This window comes from Chiloscyllium plagiosum, unplaced genomic scaffold (assembly GCF_037043375.1).
Source record: "Chiloscyllium plagiosum isolate Xiang-an unplaced genomic scaffold, Cpla_swu_hap1 HiC_scaffold_5, whole genome shotgun sequence".
NCBI classification, from domain to species: domain Eukaryota; kingdom Metazoa; phylum Chordata; class Chondrichthyes; order Orectolobiformes; family Hemiscylliidae; genus Chiloscyllium; species Chiloscyllium plagiosum.
Genome location: NW_028270143.1, coordinates 29,193,606 through 29,214,255, shown reverse-complemented (window position 1 = coordinate 29,214,255; position 20,650 = coordinate 29,193,606). Strand labels below are relative to the sequence as shown.

Sequence of the window (20,650 nt, the reverse complement as noted above, 5' to 3'; positions counted from 1 at the left end):
CAGTCGAAGGCACGAGGAGGCTTGCAGACCAAGTGTTCGGGTGTACAATGTTATTAATAGATAATAATTGAGAATTGCTAAAGCTTGTTTTAAATTCCATTGTATCGCGAATTCTCCCTTGGGATATTAAAGGGGGAAGGGGTCACAGTAGATAGGACCGAAAGTTTCCTTTGAGTTGGAAGGAAGCAATCAGTGTTATCAATGATATATCAGCGAGTTAGTGACAGGGCTCCAACACCGCCGCTGCTGACGTCGCTTCGCCTTTGCAGGAATGTGATAACGAATTCTGGTCAATTAAGCGTGACCAGGAACCTCCCTCAATTCCTCCAAGGGAACACATAAAAAGCATGACAGGTCGGTAGCTTCTCAGACTCAAAAAGACGGCGACCAGCCAGAGGCGCACACAGAACAGTGAGAGTTCCTTGTCTGGTTCCCAACAGCTTCCTCTGACCATCTGCTGGACCCGAGATGTGAGTAACATGAACCCGGAACAAGGCTAACACCAAATCGGGTTGTCTCACTGAGGCAGGCTCTCTGTGTAATGTATAGATTACATATGTTATATGCGGAAAATATTCTAGGGGAAAGCGTGTAAATCGACCTAGTTTGACCAATTGTGATTTTAGATAGCTGAATGCAACTTAAACTAAGAAATGATGAGCTCGGTGGTGACTTCAGACTAATTTCAGAATAAATGCATGCTTTATCATACATAGCAGTGAACGTTGGACTTTAGCAAAGTTTCTTGCACCGATACAAACAGCTTAGCCAAAGGATAATGAATAATATAAAACTGGCATCGAGCGAAAATGGGAAGCGCCCGAGGTTGCGTTACCAGCCGCTGCGCAGATTGTTCAAAAGGGATGAGTTTGCGTGTCGGTGTGTTTTGGGAGAATTGCTATGAGCAGGGAATCTGAGTCTGTTTTTAATTTCTCTGCACGTAGCGACTGTGTCTGTGAGAGACCCCTGACAGTGATCGTTCTGGTAAGCGGCTGCACTTGGTGCGATGTTTTGTAACGCTGGGGAGTGTCAACCATTGCATTTCTCCCCAGTTTAAGAACGGGATTGTTTTTTAATGCGTATGTCTCAGAAACGGTAGCTTGTCTGGAAATAAATGCGCTGCTCAGTTCATTTTCTTGTCCTTCCAGATGCAAGGCAACATGAAGTTTTGGCTGGGAGTTGCATTTTGCTTGCTGATCTGCATAGGAACTTTTACCGAGGCTTACCCGCCCAAGCCCATCGACCCAGGCGAAGGCGCTTCTGCTGAGGATCTGGCCAAATACTTCGCCGCCTTGAAGCACTACTATAACGCTTTGACCAGGCAGAGGTGAGGCTACATGCTCCATATCCAATACATTTGGTGGCATGAACCCGGGGTATTGCTGGCTGCTCAGTTCTTTAATGTTTAGGAAACATCCAAAGCAAGGGAAGCTAGAGGGAAAAAATAGTTCCAAGACAGTGTAGGACACCTTATAGAGTCAAAACATTTCAAATTCTGTATTTTACGAATATTATTTAATTTAGCTGCTAATAAGCACTCCGGGTTTCAACATTTTAAAATCCCACCCTGTGAGATAGAGCATGAATGATTGCTGACATTGGGCTCAGCGCCGGATTGGCGACAGTTCAAATGGTACATGGCAACTTTACCACTTCAGTTTAGTCAGTCCATCTCACCATATTGCCCTAACCCCGGTGTGATAGAGCTGGATCCAGTTAGGAACGAGATCACTTGAATACTGTCTCTCTTTTTTTAAAAAAACAAAAACTATACACAACATTTCGGGTTATTACAGCAGGATGTTGTTTGTGTGCAGAGACGTCTAACTGTTTATGATATAAATACACGTGTGAAGCGGAATCTGGGAGCATTTCTATGACAACTGTCTTAAAAACTGCAGTTTGAATGTGATTATCCTCATTGGAGCAGCAAATGTATTCGGTTAGGTAAGTAATATCCGATAATGTTACTGAGATCAGAACCTCCCATGAAATATGTCAATTCTGAGGTAAGAGTTACTTTAAGATTTATGTAATGAATTGATGTGAGCCCAGAGAAGCTCCACCTAAAATATTAAGCTGCAGAACACTGTCCCAGTTAAAGGGAAAGACTAAATGCGCCAGATTTCTGCTCTGGCTATATTTACAGCATCTTGGTATCCGGTATAAGCGGAGTCCGAGTCAATCAAATCCTTTGGTGGAGTCTGGAAATTTCGATATTAGCCAATTCCATCAATAACAGACGAGATTGAACTAACATTGGACAGCATTACACCGAATGAAAGCAGCACTGAATGGCTTTGTCTAAGCTCTGTACTAGCAACTTTCAGGAAATCGATATCCCATTCACAAATGGAACACAACTTAATTCTGCCTTTCTGTAGCTTTGGCCGAGAGGATACAGTGGGTAAAATATCTGCTGTTTCCAGACTGAATGTCTCACTGCTATAGACGGATTGCAGGCGGTCCTCCTCAAAGGCAGCAAGCCTCAGGAATTTAGTTAGACTGCCATTATTCCTGATTTAAAAATCACAACACCAGGTTATAGTCCAACAGGTTTATGTGGAAGCACTAGCTTTCGGAGCGCCGCTCCTTCACGTACCCCACAGCCACCTGATGAAGGAGCGGCGCTCCGAAAGCTAGTGCTTCCAAATAAACCTGTTGGACTATAACCTGGTGTTGTGATTTTTAACTTTGTGCACCCCAAAATGTGGCCGAACTGTCAGAGTTTGGGTAATGGGGTGTCATTTTCACGAGAATGCCTATCTGTCTGCCGTGGTAATGAAAGGTTGCAGAAAGCTCCTGCTCAGTGTTACTGTCACTGAAAAGCATGAAAACAGCAGCACACATACCACGACTTTTATGATTTAGATTGAGAGGTGGGATGTTTGCTCTGGAGCAGCCACATTCACTGCAGGACCAAAGGGAACAGTAACCCGCAGCCGGTTCAGCGTCAGGGGCAGCGTGTAACCCCTGAAGCGCAGTCCATGGAAAGCGAGCAAATGGCATGTCATTTACAGAGTCCGAGCAACAAGTGAGACACAGCGCCGCTTTCTAATTGTGTTGGCTGTGAGGGGAGTTGGTGAGGAGAACGTGGCGATTTTTAATCTCCACTTGAAAAGAGAAGGAAGCCTCAGTTTTGTGTTTGAAAAGACAGATGAGAGTTGACACACGATCTGAAATGAAAGATCTGCCCCATGACAAAGGCAAAACTGAAGCCGATACGAATTGATTTAACTTTACAAAAGCAACAGAGTGCGGATGCTGAAAATCTGAAATGAGTGGAACTGTCGCCAATGCGGCAGGGCTGATAGCATCTGTGCGGAGAGAGAACTAGGGTTAACGTTTCAGGTCTGCGATTCGTCTAACCGTTTGTTGTGACTTTCTGAAGGCGCCCGGTCCCTGAACCCCTCCCTGTCCTCTGTCCAGCTGCTGTTCTCGTGAAGGGGCGGAGCGGGGGAGGGGCGGGGCGGAGCGGGGGCGGGGCGGAGCGGGGGGGGCGGGGCGGAGCGGGGGGCGGGGCGGAGCGGGGGGCGGGGCGGAGCGGGGGGCGGGGTTTAATCGTACATTGCCACCTAGCGATCAAACTCAGATGCTCGGAACAAATTACTGCAGATTGTTCTGGAGATCACGGCGGGTCAGAACGTCCATAGAGAGAGAGAGAGACCAAGATAACGTTTGGAGCCGACATGACTCTTCAGAAGCTGACGTGAAAACTCTGCTGAAGGGTCATCTCGACTCGAAACGTTCGCTTGCTGTCTCTGGTCTCCCCATGTTCTCTGCTGAAGGAGAGACGAAAGTATTACAGTAATGGTTTAGCGAAGGCATCAGGTGGACTTTTCTGACTGAATGTTTTAACAATGTCGAACAGTAAATGTGCAGATCCTCGTGAATTTAGAATTAAACATTCTCTTACAAAAGGAGTACAGGGTAAATTAAGATTTCTTGTATGCGTGTTTTGACAATGCAAGCCAACGGTGTTCGTGGGTATGGTGTATATACAGAGAGCTAAGTTTATTTGCAGGGTTTAGACCAGGGCGCGAAGCAGCTAATGGCAGCTATCGGAATGTTATTGTAACCTGTATCTTGGTAGAAAACTTGATCAGTTATTTGCTTTTAGTCAACGCAAATTATCGAAGCAAAAGTATTTTAAAAGAATGAGTCACTGAGGATGGATTGGCAGCCTGTTGGGGGGAAACTGGATTAGATGTCACGTGGAAGATGACCATCTTCGCTGAATTTCCAGCATCTAACTCTAAAGGGGAATGGAAGCCAGTTAACCCGGCATTTCTCAACCACTTCCTGAAAGAGCTGCTTAAATAGCGCACAGTCCTGCTCTTCCCTCATACCTCGTTCACCGATTTCTTTTCACGTTTGTGTCCAATTATCTTTAGCTAGTTATAATTCACTGTTTCCGCCACACCTCTGTGGGATGTATTCCAAAGCTAAACACTTGTTATTGAAACGAAGTCTGCTAACCTCTTATCTTGGCATTTCTTTTCACCGCTTTGTCTTTGAAAGCTAAATTGGTAACTCAAATGCACCTTTTAATTTCTCTATATTTACTATATCAAAATCCCTCATAATATCCCAATATTAACGTTCCTCTAATGGGAACAAGTCTAATTCCCTCATCCCTGGTATCATTCTGTTAAATTTCTGCTACACCCTTTCCAAGACCTTGGCCCCTTCCTAAAGTGTGATCCCCAGAATTGGACACCAGTAGCAATTTAGAAGAGGTTTACAATAATTTTTTTGTTTTTATACTTTGCCTTTATGTTTAAACCCAATACCCTATTATGTTTATTCAAGTAGAGTTACCAATTTCTTCCATTTTCCATGATTTGTGTATGTGAGCTCAGATGTTTCAGCTATGAAGACTGACCAGGTAGGCTGCAGTTGTTTCCCTTAGAGATGAGAAAGGTGAGGGGCGATCTGGTTGAGATGTCCAAAATTAGAGGGTAGGTAGGAAGAATTCTTTCCACTTAGTAGAAGCTTCAATAAGCAGAAGGCATAGCTTTAAGAGATAGTCGATTTAGAAGGGATTTGAGGAAAGGTTTTTTCACCCAGAGCTCGATGGGTATTTATAACTCACTGTCTGTAAAGTGATAGAGACAGGAACCATGACCATATTTAAAAAGCGTTTACATAAATACTTGAAATGTCATAGCATACAAGGCTACAGGCCTCATTCTGTAAAATGGAACTGGAATAGTTTGGTGCCTGATGACTGGCATGGACATGATGGGCCAGATGTTGTCTTTGTGCTTAAATCTCTGATACTAACTCTTAAATCGCTTTGCTCCTTTCCCAAAAGGAGAAAATATACAGATAGCGGTATTTCTTTTGTACAACATAACTAGGAAATCAGTGTGGATTATTCCTGGGGAATAAAGTTTTGATCATTTGTTATTTCCACTAATGTTTTCTTGAAGAAACTAACACCTAATATAATTGCCTCTATGAAGTCATGACTAGGCTCATTAAAAAAATTATTAAGCTCCAGTGAAAACAAGCTGCATTAGTAATTTTTTATTATCAGAAATTGCTTACGTAACTTAAATAGAATTCCAGTTACCTCTGGTTCAGTGCATAAAGTATTTAAATTAATCTGCCTTGATCTTCTTTATCCACAAATCACTTGGTTCATGAATGGGAAATCTCTCATTATTTACTCAATATAATTCTGAGAGATCTGCAACTAGAAAAGCCAGGAGATGGGATCCACCAATCTCACCATCAGCTGACAGTGCAACATAACCAACAAAAACCAAAGCCTACATCAGTCGCAGTGAAAGTATAATCAACGTGAAATGTTTCCAGGATGTCAACTGATCACTTACTGTGCTGAATATGGCAAGCATTTTCAATGTATTACAATTGTCATTTTGAAGTTAACCAATTTATTGTTTTTGGGGGAGAATGTACTAAATGTTCTTTGTTAAGACATAAGTTCTATTTCTTTCAGGACTGAAAGAAATATGTTACAAGCTAATAACAGATGAGGTTTTAATAGTCATAGAGATGTACAACATGGAAACAGACCCTTCGGTCCAACCCGTCCATGCCAACCAGATATCTCAACCCAATCTCGTCCCACCTGCCAGCACCCGGCCCATATTCCTCCAAACCCTTCCTATTCATATACACATCCAAATGCCTCTTAAATGTTGCAATTGTAGCAGCCTCCACCACTTCCTCTGGCAGCTCATTCCATACACGTACCACCTTCTGCATGAAAAAGTTGCTCCGTAGGTCTTTTTTATATCTTTCTCCTCTCACCCTAAACCTATGTGGTCTAGTTCTGGACTTCCTGACCCCAGGGAAAAGACTGTCTATTTACCCTATTCATACCCCACATAACTTTGAAAACCTCTATAAGGTCACCCCTCAGCCTCCGATGCTCCGGGGAAAACAGCCCCAGCCTGTTCAGCCTCTCCCTATAGCTCAAATCCTCCAACTCTGGCAACATCCTTGTAAATCTTTTCTGAACCCTTTCAAGTTTCACAACATCCTTCCGATAGGAAGGAGACCAGAATTGCATGCAATATTCCAAAAGTGGCCTAACCCAGTGTCCTGTACAACCGCAACATGACCTCCCAACTCCTGTACTCAATACTCTGACCAATAAAGGAAAGCATACCAAATGCCTTCTTCACTATCCTATCTACCTGCGACTCCACTTTCAAGGAGCTATGAACCTGCACTCCTAGGTCTCTTTGTTCAGCACACTCCCATTAAGTGTATAAGTCCTGCTAAGATTTTCTTTCCCAAATGCAACACCTCGCATTTATCTGAATTAAACTCTGTCTGCCACTTCTCAGTCCATTGGCCCATCTGATCCAGATCCTGTTGTAATCTGAGGTAAACCTCTTCGCTGTCCACTATACCTCCAATTTTGGTGTCGTCTGCAAACTTACTAACTGTACCTCTTATGCTCGCATCCAAATCATTTATGTAAATGACAAAAAGTAGAGGACCCAGCACCGATCCTTGTGGCACTCCATTGGTCACAGGCCTCCAGTCTGAAAAACAACCCTCCACCACCACCACCACCTTCTGTCTTCTACCTTTGAGCCAGTTCTCTATTCAAATGGCTCGCTTTCCCTGTATTCCATGAGATCTAACCTTGCTAATCAGTCTCCCATGGGGAACCTTGTCGAACGCCTTACTGAAGTCCATATAGATCACATCTACCGCTCTGCCCTCATCAATCCTCTTTGTTACTTCTTCAAAAACTCAATCAAATTTGTGAAATGATTTCCCACGCACAAAGCCATGTTGACTATCCCTAATCAGTCCTTGCCTTTCCAAATACATGTACATCCTGTCCCTCAGGATTCCCTCCAACAATTTGCCCTCCACCGAGGTCAGGCTCACTGGTCTATAGTTCCCTGGCTTGTCTTTACCGCCCTTCTTAAACAGTGGCACCATGTTTGTCAACCTCCAGTCTTCCGGCATCGCACCTGTGACTATCGATTATACAAATATCTCAGCAAGTGGCCCAGCAATCACTTCTCTAGCTTTCCACAGAATTCTTGGATACACCTGATCAGGTCCTGGGGATTTATCCACCTTTACCTGTTTCAAGACATCCAGCACTTCCTCCTCTAATCTGGATATTTTGCAAAATGTCACCATCTATTTCCATATAGTCTATATCATCCATATCCTTTTCCACAGTAAATACTGATGCAAAATATTCCTTTAGTATCTCCCCCATTTTCTGGGGCTCCACAAAAAGGCCACCATGCTGATATTTGAGGGGCCCTAATCTCTCCCTGGTTACCCTTTTGTCCTTAATATATTTGTAAAAACCCTTTGGATTCTCCTTAATACTATTTGCCAAAGCTATCTCATGTCCCCTTTTTGCCCTCCTGATTTCCCTCCTAAGTATACTCTACTTCCTTTATACTCTTCTCAGGATTCACTCGATCTATCCTGTCTATACCTGACATATGCTTCCTTCTTTTTCTTAACCAAACCAATTTCTTTAGTCATCCAGCATTCCCTATACCTACCAGCCTTTCCTTTCACCCTGACAGGAATATACTTTCTCTGGATTCTTGTTATCTCATTTCTGAAGGCTTCCCATTTTCCAATCTGCTTTCAAAAGTTCTTGTCTAATACCGTCAAAATTGGTCTTTCTCCAATTTAGAACTTCAACTTTTAGATCTGGTCTATCCTTTCCATCACGATTTTAAAACAAATAGAATTATGATTGCTGGCCCCAAAGTGCTCCCCCCACTGACACCTCAGTCACCTGCCTTGCCTTATTTCCCAAGAGGAGGATGCAGATAGACACTACAGGCTCTCCATAAAGCATTCAATTGTGAAATGATTCTATGGTTTTCATCCCTGAGTATCTGAATGCCCTTCAATGATTTGATCACTCTGTGGAAATAAATATTTTTGAACATCAGTCCTTTCACAGGTTTGAACCTGCATCCAATTATTCTGCAGTCACAAGTAAATCCTATTAAAGAACCAGCTCTACTTTTCCCATCAGATTAGCCCAAAAACATTTGCTATCAGGATACCTGATCCTCGGCACCAGCAATCAGGTTTGTATCTTTTCTTTGCATTGCCTCAACACTCACCTTGCCTTCTTTGTGCTTCATTGAGCAGAACTGGACACTATATTCTTGGAATAAAGCCAAAATGCTATAGGCCTCAGACAATCAGGCGGCACCGTAGAGAAGCAAACAAATGTTAAGGTTTTGGGTTGAAAACCCTTCATCAGAATGGGGAGTCAAGATGTGATCCGACCCCAAGCACTGTACAGTGTGATTGTGGCGTTCTCTAATTCATTTTCTGTTGTTTTTCTTGTGGTATCCAATATTCTGTTGATTTTAATGATTATCACTCTCTACATTGGTTGTGTATGTTGAGGGTGAAATCAGTCGACAGTACTTGTGCAAAATGGGCTGATGATGAATTTACAGATTACACCATGACTATTTTCTTTTCCATTTTGTGCTACTGACATCACCAACTTTAACTTTAACTCGGAGTGAGTCTACCATCACATGAGATCTATTTTAACTTCGCCCATGACTTTTAAACTCTATTTGTGGAATATGTGTCACTGTCAATGTTTCCTCCAACTCATGTTCAGTATTTTACTTTTCAAATTTAAGCTGCCATTGTCATGTGTGTGTATATATTTTCTCTAACTCCTCCTGCTATTTTTGAGTTATCTTCTTTTGATTCCCTTGGTGTCCTAGACTCTGTGACTAATTAGAACTAATTAGAAGTTTTTAGAACTTCAGACAATGAGGAAGACATGTATATCTTTCCCATGTCTTTGCAACATACTGGTTACACTTTAAAAACTTGAAGCAGAATGATTCAACAAAGCAGTATGCATCAAAAAATGAAATCCTTGCTTGAAAAAGATATGAGTCACAAAGGCCCTGTGGAACCAATTTGAAGCCCATCTGACCTACACTATTCCATTCTTTTCCATATCTATATCCAATAACCATTTAAATGCCGTTAAATTTGGCAAGTCTACTACTGTTGCAGGCAGTGCATTCCACGCCTCTACTTCTCTCTGTAAAGAAACTACCTCTGACATCTGACCTATATGTATCACTCCTCAATTTAAAGCTATGTCCCCTCGTGCTAGCCTTCGCCAACCGGGGGAAAAAAGCTCTCTGTCCAACCTATCTAACCCTCTGATTATCTTGTGTCTCAAATAAGTCGCCTCCCAACCTTCTCTCTAACAAAAACAGCCTCAAGTCCCTCAACCTTTCCTCATAAGGCCTCCCCTCATACGAGGCAACATCCTAGTAAATCTTCACTGAATCCTTTCCAAAGCTTCCACCTCCTCCTTATGTGGTGACCAGAAATGTACACAATTTTGTACAGCTGCAGCATGTGAATTGAAACTAATGGGAAGCAGACGCCATATGTAACAAGCATAGCTCTGAATCCTTGATTCTACACAAATAAGGCTTCTATTGCATGATAAAGCCCTTTTAACTGTGTACAACTTTAGTTCTTTGACTTTGTTTAAACCAGACCTGATGCAGGTAATGAATAGTGTTGAGAAACAACAGTTATAATTTAATATCAGCTACTTGTAGATATTCAGTCTTTTTCTGAGGATCTGGGTGCAAGGAAGTAAACAGAAGTACATGATTAAGTTTCTCAAGTCTGTTCTACCTTTCCATGAAATGACAGCTGACATAAATCCTAATTCCAACCACTTTCCTTGGCACTATATCCCTTAATATCCTCAACTAGCAAAAATCCATCAAGCTTGTGTTTAAAATTATTTGTTAAGCTAAAATTTGCTGTTTCTTTGTAGGACAGAGTTTTATACTTCCCTTTGGATGAAGAAATATTTCCTAACATCTCTTCTGAATGACTTATCTCTGATTTAAAAATTACATTCTTTGCGGTAGAATCTACCACATCATTTCATTTTTAAACCTCAATCAACCCAAATTCCAGGGAAAATCCTAGTTTTTGTAATCTACATTTATTTAATAATACAATATTAATGGCGAGTGCTGTAGAGTGAGCAAAATGGTTTACAAGGATGACACTAGAATTGCAAACTTGTGGGCGGCACGGTGGCACAGTGATTAGCACTGCTGCCTCGCAGCGCCAGAGACCCGGGTTCAATTCCCGACTCAGGCGACTGACTGTGTGGAGTTTGCACGTTCTCCCCGTGTCTGCGTGGGTTTCCTCCAGGTGCTCCGGTTTCCTCCCACAGTCCAAAGATGTGCAGGTTAGGTGAATTGGCCATACTAAATTGCCCGTAGTGTTAGGTAAGGGGTAAATGTAGGGGTATGGGTGGGTTTCGCTTCGGCGGGTCGGTGTGGACTTGTTGGGCCGACGGGCCTGTTTCCACACTGTAATCTAATCTAATATCCTTCATTAAAGGATGGACAGGCCGGGTCACTGTTCCCTTCAAACAAGAAGGTGAGGGGTAACTATACTGATAGATCAGACACACAGAAAACATTATCATTTGGAGTATAGAGAAAAACTAGAGGCCGTTATATAAGTTCACCACTGATAGGAAATTCAGAACAAACGTCTTTACCCACAATACACTCAGTGAGGATATGGAACTTATTCTCACCAGGAGTAGTTGAGGGAACTGCTATGGGTACATATCTGGCTTCTCCATAAATGTAAATGCAGGGTTATATTGATAGTTTGAGGAGGAGGAGCAAGAGAAGGCAAGAATGGAACTCAGACACTGGCATGGACCATTTGGACTGTCACCTTTTTGCGCTTTATGGTCTATGTATTTTGCAGTGCAGATAGTAGTCTGGTGAGTCTATACTGAGATCTTTCTGAGACCAATGTATCTTCTCTTAGTGTCCAGAATTGTACAGAGCATTCTAGATGTGGTCTAACCAGGGGTTTGTATAACTGGAACAAAATTTCCTCCCCTTCATATTCTAGCCATCTAAATACATGGCTAACATCATTTTAACCTTTGTTTATTTTTTTATGTCTGGTCACCAAAATATATACACCTAAATTCTTGTAATGTTCACTTGACCTAGCTTTTCATTACTTATAGAAAGTAAGGTAATGTTTCAGGTGAGGCAGTTTTTGAGCATGGAACAATTCATTAAGCAGATGATTCCTGGCCAGTTCTGATGTAGTGTTACACTAACTTCCAAATTCTGATTGACTTCCTGTACATTATTTGTTTTTATTTCTGACAATGGTTCATTTTATTGTGTTTTTCAAAGTTTGGGTGAAGATTTGTAGCTCGGGTGCTCATTGTTGTGGTTCTGTTCGCCGAGCTGGAAATTTTTGTTGCAAACGTTTCGTCCCCTGTCTAGGTGACATCCTGAGTGCCATCAACAAATACATCGACCTGGACCCAATATACCGGCCACTACAGCGGACAGCTGAAACTGACAACCGGAAGCGGCAGGTACAGGCCACTATAAATGCCGGAGGAAACACCACAGAAGCACTTCACAGGAGGCTCCCAAGCACTGAGGATGTCACCTAGACAGGGGACGAAACATCTGCAACAAAAATTTCCAGCTCGGCGAACAGAACCACAACATATTATGTTTTTCCTAACCTGAATGGATGTGTTTAAATGAATCAGAATTTAGAGTCTTCGAGATGTACAGCATGGAAACAGACCCTTTAGTCCAACTCGTCCATGCCGACCAGATATCCCAACCCCATCTGGTACCACCTGCCAGGATCTGGCCCACATCCTTCCAAACCCTTCCTATTCGTATACCCATCCAAATGCCTCTTAAATGTTGCAATTGTACTACAACCACTTCCTCTGGCAGCTCATTCCATACATGTACCACCTTCTGCATGAAAAAGTTGCCCCTCAGGTCTCTTTTACATCTTTCCCCTCTCACCCTAAACCTATGCCCTCTTGTTCTGGACTCCCCGACCCCAGGAAAAGACTGTCTATTTATCCTATCCATGCCCCTCATGATTTTGTTAACCCCTATAAGGTCATCCATCAGCCTCCAACACTTCAGGGAAAACAGCCCTAGCCTATTCAACCTCTCCCTATAGTTCAAATCCTCCAACCCTGGCAACATCCTTAAATCTTTTCTGAACCCTTTCAAGTTTCACAACATCTTTCCGATAGGAAGGAGACCAGAATTGCATGCAATATTCCAACAGTGGCCTAACCAATGTCCTGTACAGCCGCAACATGACCTCCCAACTCTTGTACTCAATATTCTGACCATTAAAGGAAAGCATACCAAACACTTTCTTCACTATCCTATCTACCTGCGACTCCACTTTCAAGGAGCTATGAACCTGCAGTCCACGGTCTCTTTGTTCAGTAACACTCCCTAGGACCTTACCATTAAGTGTATAAGTCCTGCTAAGATTTGCTTTCCCAAAATGCAGCACCTTGCATTAAACTCCATCTGTCACCTCTTAGCCCATCTGATCAAGATCCCGTTTTAATCTGAGATAACCTCTTTCACTGTCCACTACACCTCCAATTTTGTTGTCATCTGCAGAATTTGTTTGATGTGCGTACTCCACTTTCTTTAAGAGAAACGTATTTAAATATTTGCAGAATGAATGAACTGAACAAATTTGGTAATTGTTTAAAAATGTTTTGGTTATTTGTTTACAACAGGTATGGCAAGAGATCTAACCCTGAAGCCCTGATCACTGATCTGCTGCTGAGGGAGAACTCAGACAGTTTTCCTAAATACAGGTGAATATATTTGTCAAGAATTTTTTTTGTAACACTACAGCTTTTCATGATAGCAGCGTACAGCTTAAAGCAATTCACTATTGACAGCACCAGATGCAGCATTTGATAGATGGGGGTGGGCATGCATTAATTGACTTCTGCAGCATCATTAAATTTAATTAGTTTAGTCTAGGTTGAAGACACATATTTAAATAATGGTGTTCAATCATCTAAGAATTAATGAGAAATTCCATCTGAGGTTCAGTTCTTTTTTAAATCACACCCACTACATGCAAATATCTAGCACCAATTTCTGGAGCCCGGTATAATGATCAGTCTGGAGAACCTTTCATTAATGACTTGTTATATTTCCACTGGTACATGGATTTAAAGTAAAAGGAATGTTCAAGAAAGTTAACACCAAAGCTTAGTTTGGTTGCTAGAAAGAGATTTAAATTCACCTTTGGTGTTCTAACTGGTATGAATAAGAGATTAAGTAAATTTAAGCACAACTCAACACCTGATGGAGTGGCACTCCGAAAGCTAGTGTTTCCAAATAAACCTATTGGACTATAACCTGGTGTCATGTGATTTTTAACAATAGAATGGCATCAAGAAAGGTAGACATTTTGCTTAAGTGGATCAAATTATACTTTGAATTTGATACATGACCAGAAACTCCAATTCATTTCTATTCTACCAGAATTTCACCCAACTGTTAAGGCTTGAGTTTGAGGCTGGGGTACTGGCAGGAAGTTAGGGTGGGGTGGGTGTGTTGGTAGGGAGTGATGCTAGAACTGAACAGGTTAAAGGGTATATCAATGAGAGCTTTCTAACATGAAAGAAAAAGATAAAAGGCTGAAAAGATTAAAAATAACAATTTTGAACATTACAGTATCCACCCTTGTGTTTAATTTTACAAATATCTTGTAAGTAGCTTAGCATTGAAAATACAACAAGGTGCTGATTTTCGACTGGGGTGGATACTTCACCTGTTGAAGGAGCATCACCCCGAAAGCTTGTGATTTCAAATAAACCTGTAGGACTATAACCTGGTGTTGTGACTTCTGACCCTGTGTGCAACAAGGACTAATTGATAGAAGCAAAAATGATCACTTTGCCCTTTGAGCCTTCTCGGAAATTCAGTAAAGCTCACCTTATTATAATGCGGTGCATTTGACAAAGATTTCATCTAAAACTTGAAGTTAATTTGCCCTCCACTAAAGAAATTATTAACCAAACTGGTAATGCGTACAGCAGAGAAACAGATACTTTGGTCCAACTCGTCCATGCTGTCCAGGTATCCTAAACTAATCTAATCCCATTGGCCAGTACCCAGCCCATATCCCTCTAAACCCTTCCTATTCATATACCCATCCAGATACTTTTCAAATGCTGCATTTGTACCAGCCTCCACTACTTCCTCCGGCAGCTCATTCCATACACGTACAACCCTCTACATGAAAAAGTTGCCCATCAGGTCATTTTTATATCTTCCCCCTCTCACCCTAAACCTATGCCCTCTAGTTCTGGACTTCCCCACTCCAGGGTAAAGACTTTGTCTATTTATCTTATCCATGCCCGTCATGATTTTATAAACCTCTAGAAGGTCATCCCTCAGCCTCTGACGCTCGAGAGAAAGCAGCCCCACCCTGTTCAGCCTGTCCCTATAACTTAAATCCTCCAACCCTGACAACATCCTTGTAAATCTTTCCTAATCATTTCAAGTTTCACAACATCCTTCCAGTAAGAGGGAGACCGAATTTTGTCTGGATAAATGTGGTAATGAGTAGAAATGGTACAAGTTGTCACCTGTGTGACAACTTTTGTTTGTGAAAAGACAAGAAAATGAGAACAGCAGTCAGAAAAAGTCCTTTGTATGTTAAGCATGTCTTTGATATCGAATTAAAAATGTTAGCAGTTGCCTTTACTCAAACTTTGTTTCTGTTTCAGGTATGATGAGCCTTCTATGTGGTGATTGGAAATAGAAGTTTTATTTAATGGGATTCACATTTTAACATCCATTGCTGTGGAAATGCAACATTCTCCATGTTCTAAAGATCCTCATGTTATATTCAAAGACTGCCAATGCATGAAACCATCTGTAGATTTTATTTTTCTTGCAGCATATATGGTATATAAAGTTTATTTAAAAATAATTATGTCTTTACTGAATATATAATGCATTATAAAGAAATTATTCTATTTATGGGAAGGACTGGTTTGTGCCATTAAAGTTCAGTAATGAAACAATACAACCTAAATGGAAATGTGTATAAACTTACCTAACCAAAACATGAAGTTAAGCAAGAAAACTGTGATTTGTCAACATTATATATTAATGGTATTTGAAAACTCTGTAGAATTGTTTTCTATATCATACTACACTTCAACTCTTTTGGATTATAAATGAGTTTTCACAAGAGTGTACTTAACTAACATCAAAATACATAACACTTCAACATAATCCCTAAATACATAAGCCTAGATCTTCTTTCTTCCTTGTGTTAGTAAAAGACCTAAATGGAAATCAAGAGGAGCCAATCGCCTTTTATTCTAAGTTTATTACTAAGAAAGAAATGAAGTAATTCAGTAGGATGAGTTAATTGATGTTGGTCGTGCTCAATACTTTTGAGGACAATGTGGTAAAATAGAGAAATGTATTTTGATGAACTGCGAAGGACTAACATTTAAGGAAAAGTAGAAATAAAGCTTTTCAACTTCTGAACAAAAGTTGCCAACAGAAGCAACACTAGTCTCCAAGGCTGATTTCATTGTTATGAGCTGGGCAGATAATGCTTCTAATGAAATTGTGGGTATTTGGCTTTAAAATAATAGGTGGTGCACTTTTCATTTACACAGAATAATTCCTTATCATGAAGATAATGAAATTGCTGTTATTGATTGTGGGAATACTGAAGTTAGTAATGCCCCCTGCATGCGCTTTACCACCTGATATTAACTTCAATGTTTTAGCAATTTAATTGCATGGTTTTAGATATAAATGTTTTTTGATACTTATACAGGGATAATAAGTACAAAAGGGAGAAGTGGGATCAAGAGAGTGGTGAGGTGGTGGAGGTCGTTGAAGGACCATTTGCAGCTTGTAATCCCAGCAGAAAGGGGTTTTCTGCAGGGCCTGACAAATGTAAAGGCAGGATCTGCTTTAATTGTCCAAGAGGTTTCCGGACTGACGGTTGTACTGGGTGACAGCCTGGAAATGGAGCAGATGTAAGTCTTGGGAAGGGGAATTGAACAATTTTGAGACCAGTGGGGTGGAGTCAGCTGATCACCTAACTGTAAACTTGGTGGAACATTCCTGCTTCTCCTGGATTACAGGCTATGTTGTGAACATATTTTCCAACGAGTCCCATGCCATCGACGATCAGGCTTCTGAGAGTTACAACATCCAGCCTGCAGGCATTAAAATAAAAATGGTTACATTGATTCTCCTAAATTGTTAGCAGCACCTTCACCTGTCCTGAAGAGTGAAAATTACCTCCTTAGATCCATAATTTATTTTATTCTGCCTTAATTATTTAGTTTTAGTTTTTCTTTGGTATAATTAGGATTTGTAATTATAATGCTTGGTACGTTTGAAATAGTCAGTGAGTTGTTGAAATGCTCACAGATGTGAATCTCTTTTTGGCCACTGGCTCAATCTATTTTGATACATTGTGATAATAAAGTTGATTGCTTGGTCCTGGTTGGCTTTGAGCTTCTTGAGTGTTGTTGCAGCTCCACTCATCCAGACAAATGGACAATATTCATTTCATGCTTGGTTTGAGCCCTGTCGATGTGAACAGACCTTAAGATATCAGGAGATGAAATATTTCCTGCAGAATCCCCAGACACCTGATCTACTTTCACAGAGACAGTATTTATAAGGTTGCTCAGTTACATTTCTGATGATCAATGAGGGTTCCCAGGTGGATGCAGCAATGACACTGTTGTTAAATCGTGAGATGGCTCAAACTCTTTCTTGTTGAAAATGGTCATTGCCTGGCACTCGTATGGTGAAAATGTTACTTGCCAGTGATCAGCCCAAACCTGACTGTTGTGCAGATCCTGCTGCATGTAGGTAAGAATTGCTTCCTTTTCTGAGGAGTTGTGAATGGTTGAAAACTACACAATCAGCGAGCTTCCTCGCTTCTGTTTTATAGTGGAGAGAAGGTCATTGTTGAAGTAGTTGAAGATGTTTGAATCAAGGCACCTTTCCATCACATTACTGAGAATTAAGAGTATGTAAATGGGGTGGTAATTGGCCTGATTGGTTGTGTTCTGTCTTCTATGCGAAGAACATACCTAGGTTATGTTCCCATTTGTTGGATTATTACCAATGTGTAGCTGTACTAGAATAGTTTGGTTGGATGTCCCATTGTCTCTGAAAGTCTTCAGCATTCTAAGTACTATTGTGTCGGACCTCAAGAACGTCACTGTATTCAGTGCATGTGGTTGTTTTTTGACACTATGTGGAGTGATTTGACTTTCCGAATAGTGTCATCTGTGATCATGGAAATTCATGAGCAGGCTGACATGGATAATCTAATCAGCACCTCTGGTTAAAGTTAGTTACAAATGTTTTCAGTTCTCTTGCACTCAAATGCTTCTCCTTGACAACACTGAGATGCTCATAGGATCACTTATTATTTGTTTCATTGTCGACCAATATTCACAACTGTAGCAAGACTCAAAGATTTGTCCTGACCTCATCTGTTGGTTATGGGATCACTTACTTGATTGTGGGAATACAGAAATTACTTCTGTCATGAGCATCCTTCCCCATTTAGCCTGTGTTAGTCCCACATTGTAGCTTTATCAGGTGGTCTTATTAGACTTACCTCCTGCTACTCCTGGCATGGTTTACAATGTTCTTCATTGAACAGGGCTGATCCTCTGGCATAATGGCAATGTTAGAGTCAGTGATAGGCCAGGCTATGAGGTTACAGGTTATAGTGAAATATAATTCTGCTGCTGCGGATGGCACTTTATGGATGCCCAGCTTCTAAATATTTTCTGATAGACAGTATGGAGCTTCTGAATCCTCATTATGAGGATGGAATTTGGTCTCCACAATGTCTACCAATACTATCAGATGTGGCAGAGGCAGGTAGATTGAACGATTGATATAAAATAAAGAACTGCAGATGCTGGAAATCTGAGACAAAAACAGAAATTACTGAGAAAGCTCAGCAGGTCTAGCAGCATCTATGGGGAGAAAGCACAGTCAACGTTTCAAGTCTGGCGAGGCTTCATCAGATGAAGACCTGCTGAGCTTTGCTTGCAATTTCTGTTTTTTTCTGGTAATATTGAATTTTCTTTATAAATTAAATATTTCAAATACGATAATTCAAGGTAACATAAAGGGCATGACACAATACCTTGCTGTGGTAATTCACCTAAACCCATCAGAGTCGTTTATTGTAATTGATTATTTTCTACCTGAGCATTTTAAATATCTGCTTTTACCTTTTCGCAAATAAGGTTCTCTTTCGATTCAATGTCAAATGAATAAAATAATCTGATCTGTTTAACACATACATTGATATTACCTCTGATTTTTTTGGCACTAGATAATCCTGCCTTTAAGTTGATTGTCAATGCCAATAACATTTCTCAGGTTTAGGATTGGAGTTAGAATTTGATAATGGATCTTCCGCCAAAAACAAAGGGCTTCGATATAAATGAAATTTCAAACACGAATGGAATCAGATGAAATTTAACTTGCTCCTTTAACACTGGAAGGTGAAACATGTGACCTGGAATTCAAAGTTACCATGAGAAAGAAACACTTATTTTGCTTGACCTTTTTTCTTCAATTGACTGTGGCAACTTATATAGTCATGGACTCATGCTAATTTATTTTGTCTCCTGAGGGAGATTAACAATTCAAGTATAATAAGAGGATAAATGCCTAGCCCCCAGTTTAACATTACCATCCATGTTATTCAAGTTGCTGGCTGGTTTCCACAGTGCCAGTGCGAATACATGAAGTATTTGAGGTAGATTTGTAAAATTATTCTTTCAACATTATTTCTCTTAGAAATTAACACGGTGTTAAATTATAAAGTATTGTGCTTTCCATACAAAGCTCCATTTTGTTACATTTTACAAAGAAAAATGCCATGAAATGCTAAACATTAGTATTATTTAATCAGGACGTATGAATGAGTAACTTAAAAGAACATTACACTTGGATAAGAAATTTTATAAGTAAAGCATAGAACATATCAATTTATATGAAAATCTTTTCATTTTATTTTATTTAACCATTCAGTACATCATGCAAGTGACTTATAAATATGTTAGACACTTTTGACCTTGAGTTCCAAAGTTTACTGTGGCCATTAGATCGTAGTTGGACAAATACTAAAAAATTGATAATTGGAAATCATATTCCTGGATCAAGTTTTACGTTTAGAAACATGAAGAGCACATGAAGAGACCAGTAGGTCAAACACATATGCGCTTAAAACACAACTCAAAATCAGTGAGCTATTTGCTCACTCTATAATCCAATTCTTTTTCTTGGAGTGTGTCTAATTGTAATTTGAGGCTATTTACATATTCCTGTTTAGTGGTTTGTCCTGATGGATTATTCTAGAATTTTGTCAGCTTTTGAGTTACTTCCAACTTCTTAATTTTTAGCATTTGTCCAATGTTATTTGAAATTACATCACGATACACAATATCTCATAATATGATCAATTCTCATTAGAATCTTGAAAGCCTCACTCAGGTAAGCTCAGCATCTCTTCTTTACCAAAGAAGAGAAAGTCAAAATTTTTTTAATTCAGCTTATTAAGTGCCTCTAATAAACCTGCCTGGTATTCTTGGGCCTGTCTGCATTTTCATATGGTCATTAATGGCCAAGGTAATGGGACCATCTCATGCATGGGGCTGAATAGGTGGCTGATCTCTTGCTTCTTTTAGTGTCAGTCTCTTCCTTGAGAACCCAAAGTCTCTGAGCTAGTGGCGGGTGCAAGTGAAAGCCTGGCCAGTGCATCCTTTGAGGGTTCAAAGCAGGGAGCAAATTTTCTTTTCCTCTGAACCTTGTCCTGAATGTTGAGGCTTGAACACATTCTTTCTTGCACTGTATGGTGTGGTGCGTGCAATTGAGTTCTAATATGATGTGAAAACCAGAAGGCTCCAGCAGTGGCAAACACTTAACCCTCTCCAATAGTTTCATTCCCTGAGAAAGACAACCAAGAATCTGTTGTATAACTAACAAGGTGAAGAATGGAAAGTTGTTCTGAGCTATGGTGTATCAGGCTCCATGTATCCACAATAGGCCAAATTGTTTCCTTCTGTGCTGTATGATTCTAGCAAGTTGCTTTGAATGTTGAAATTCTCCTGTAAAGGACATGTAAATGGTCCAGAAAAATATTAAGCTTTAGCTTTCTCCTGAACTATTTCAATATGATTAATTCAGTAATTATATTGCTTTCCTCTCTTACTATTGTTGTGAAGACTAACAGT

At 40.5% G+C, this 20,650-nt stretch overlaps 1 protein-coding gene across 2 annotated transcripts; it reads left to right on the top strand.

Moving 5' to 3' along the window:
* The first annotated feature begins 326 nt into the window (after positions 1 to 326).
* On the top strand, positions 327 to 15,368 carry LOC122550277 (pro-neuropeptide Y-like). Of its 2 annotated transcripts, XM_087987050.1 has the most exons (5): positions 405 to 470; positions 945 to 984; positions 1,149 to 1,327; positions 13,112 to 13,192; positions 15,125 to 15,368. In XM_087987050.1, exons 3-5 carry the CDS (start codon positions 1,149 to 1,151, stop codon positions 15,147 to 15,149), a joined length of 285 nt encoding a protein of 94 aa, XP_087843176.1. In that variant the 5' UTR covers positions 405 to 470; positions 945 to 984; the 3' UTR covers positions 15,150 to 15,368. The 2 variants fall into 2 exon arrangements, with proteins under 2 accessions (XP_087843175.1, XP_087843176.1); XM_087987049.1 differs by lacking the exon at positions 945 to 984 and having other exon boundaries at positions 327 to 470.
* The last annotated feature ends 5,282 nt before the right edge of the window (positions 15,369 to 20,650 follow it).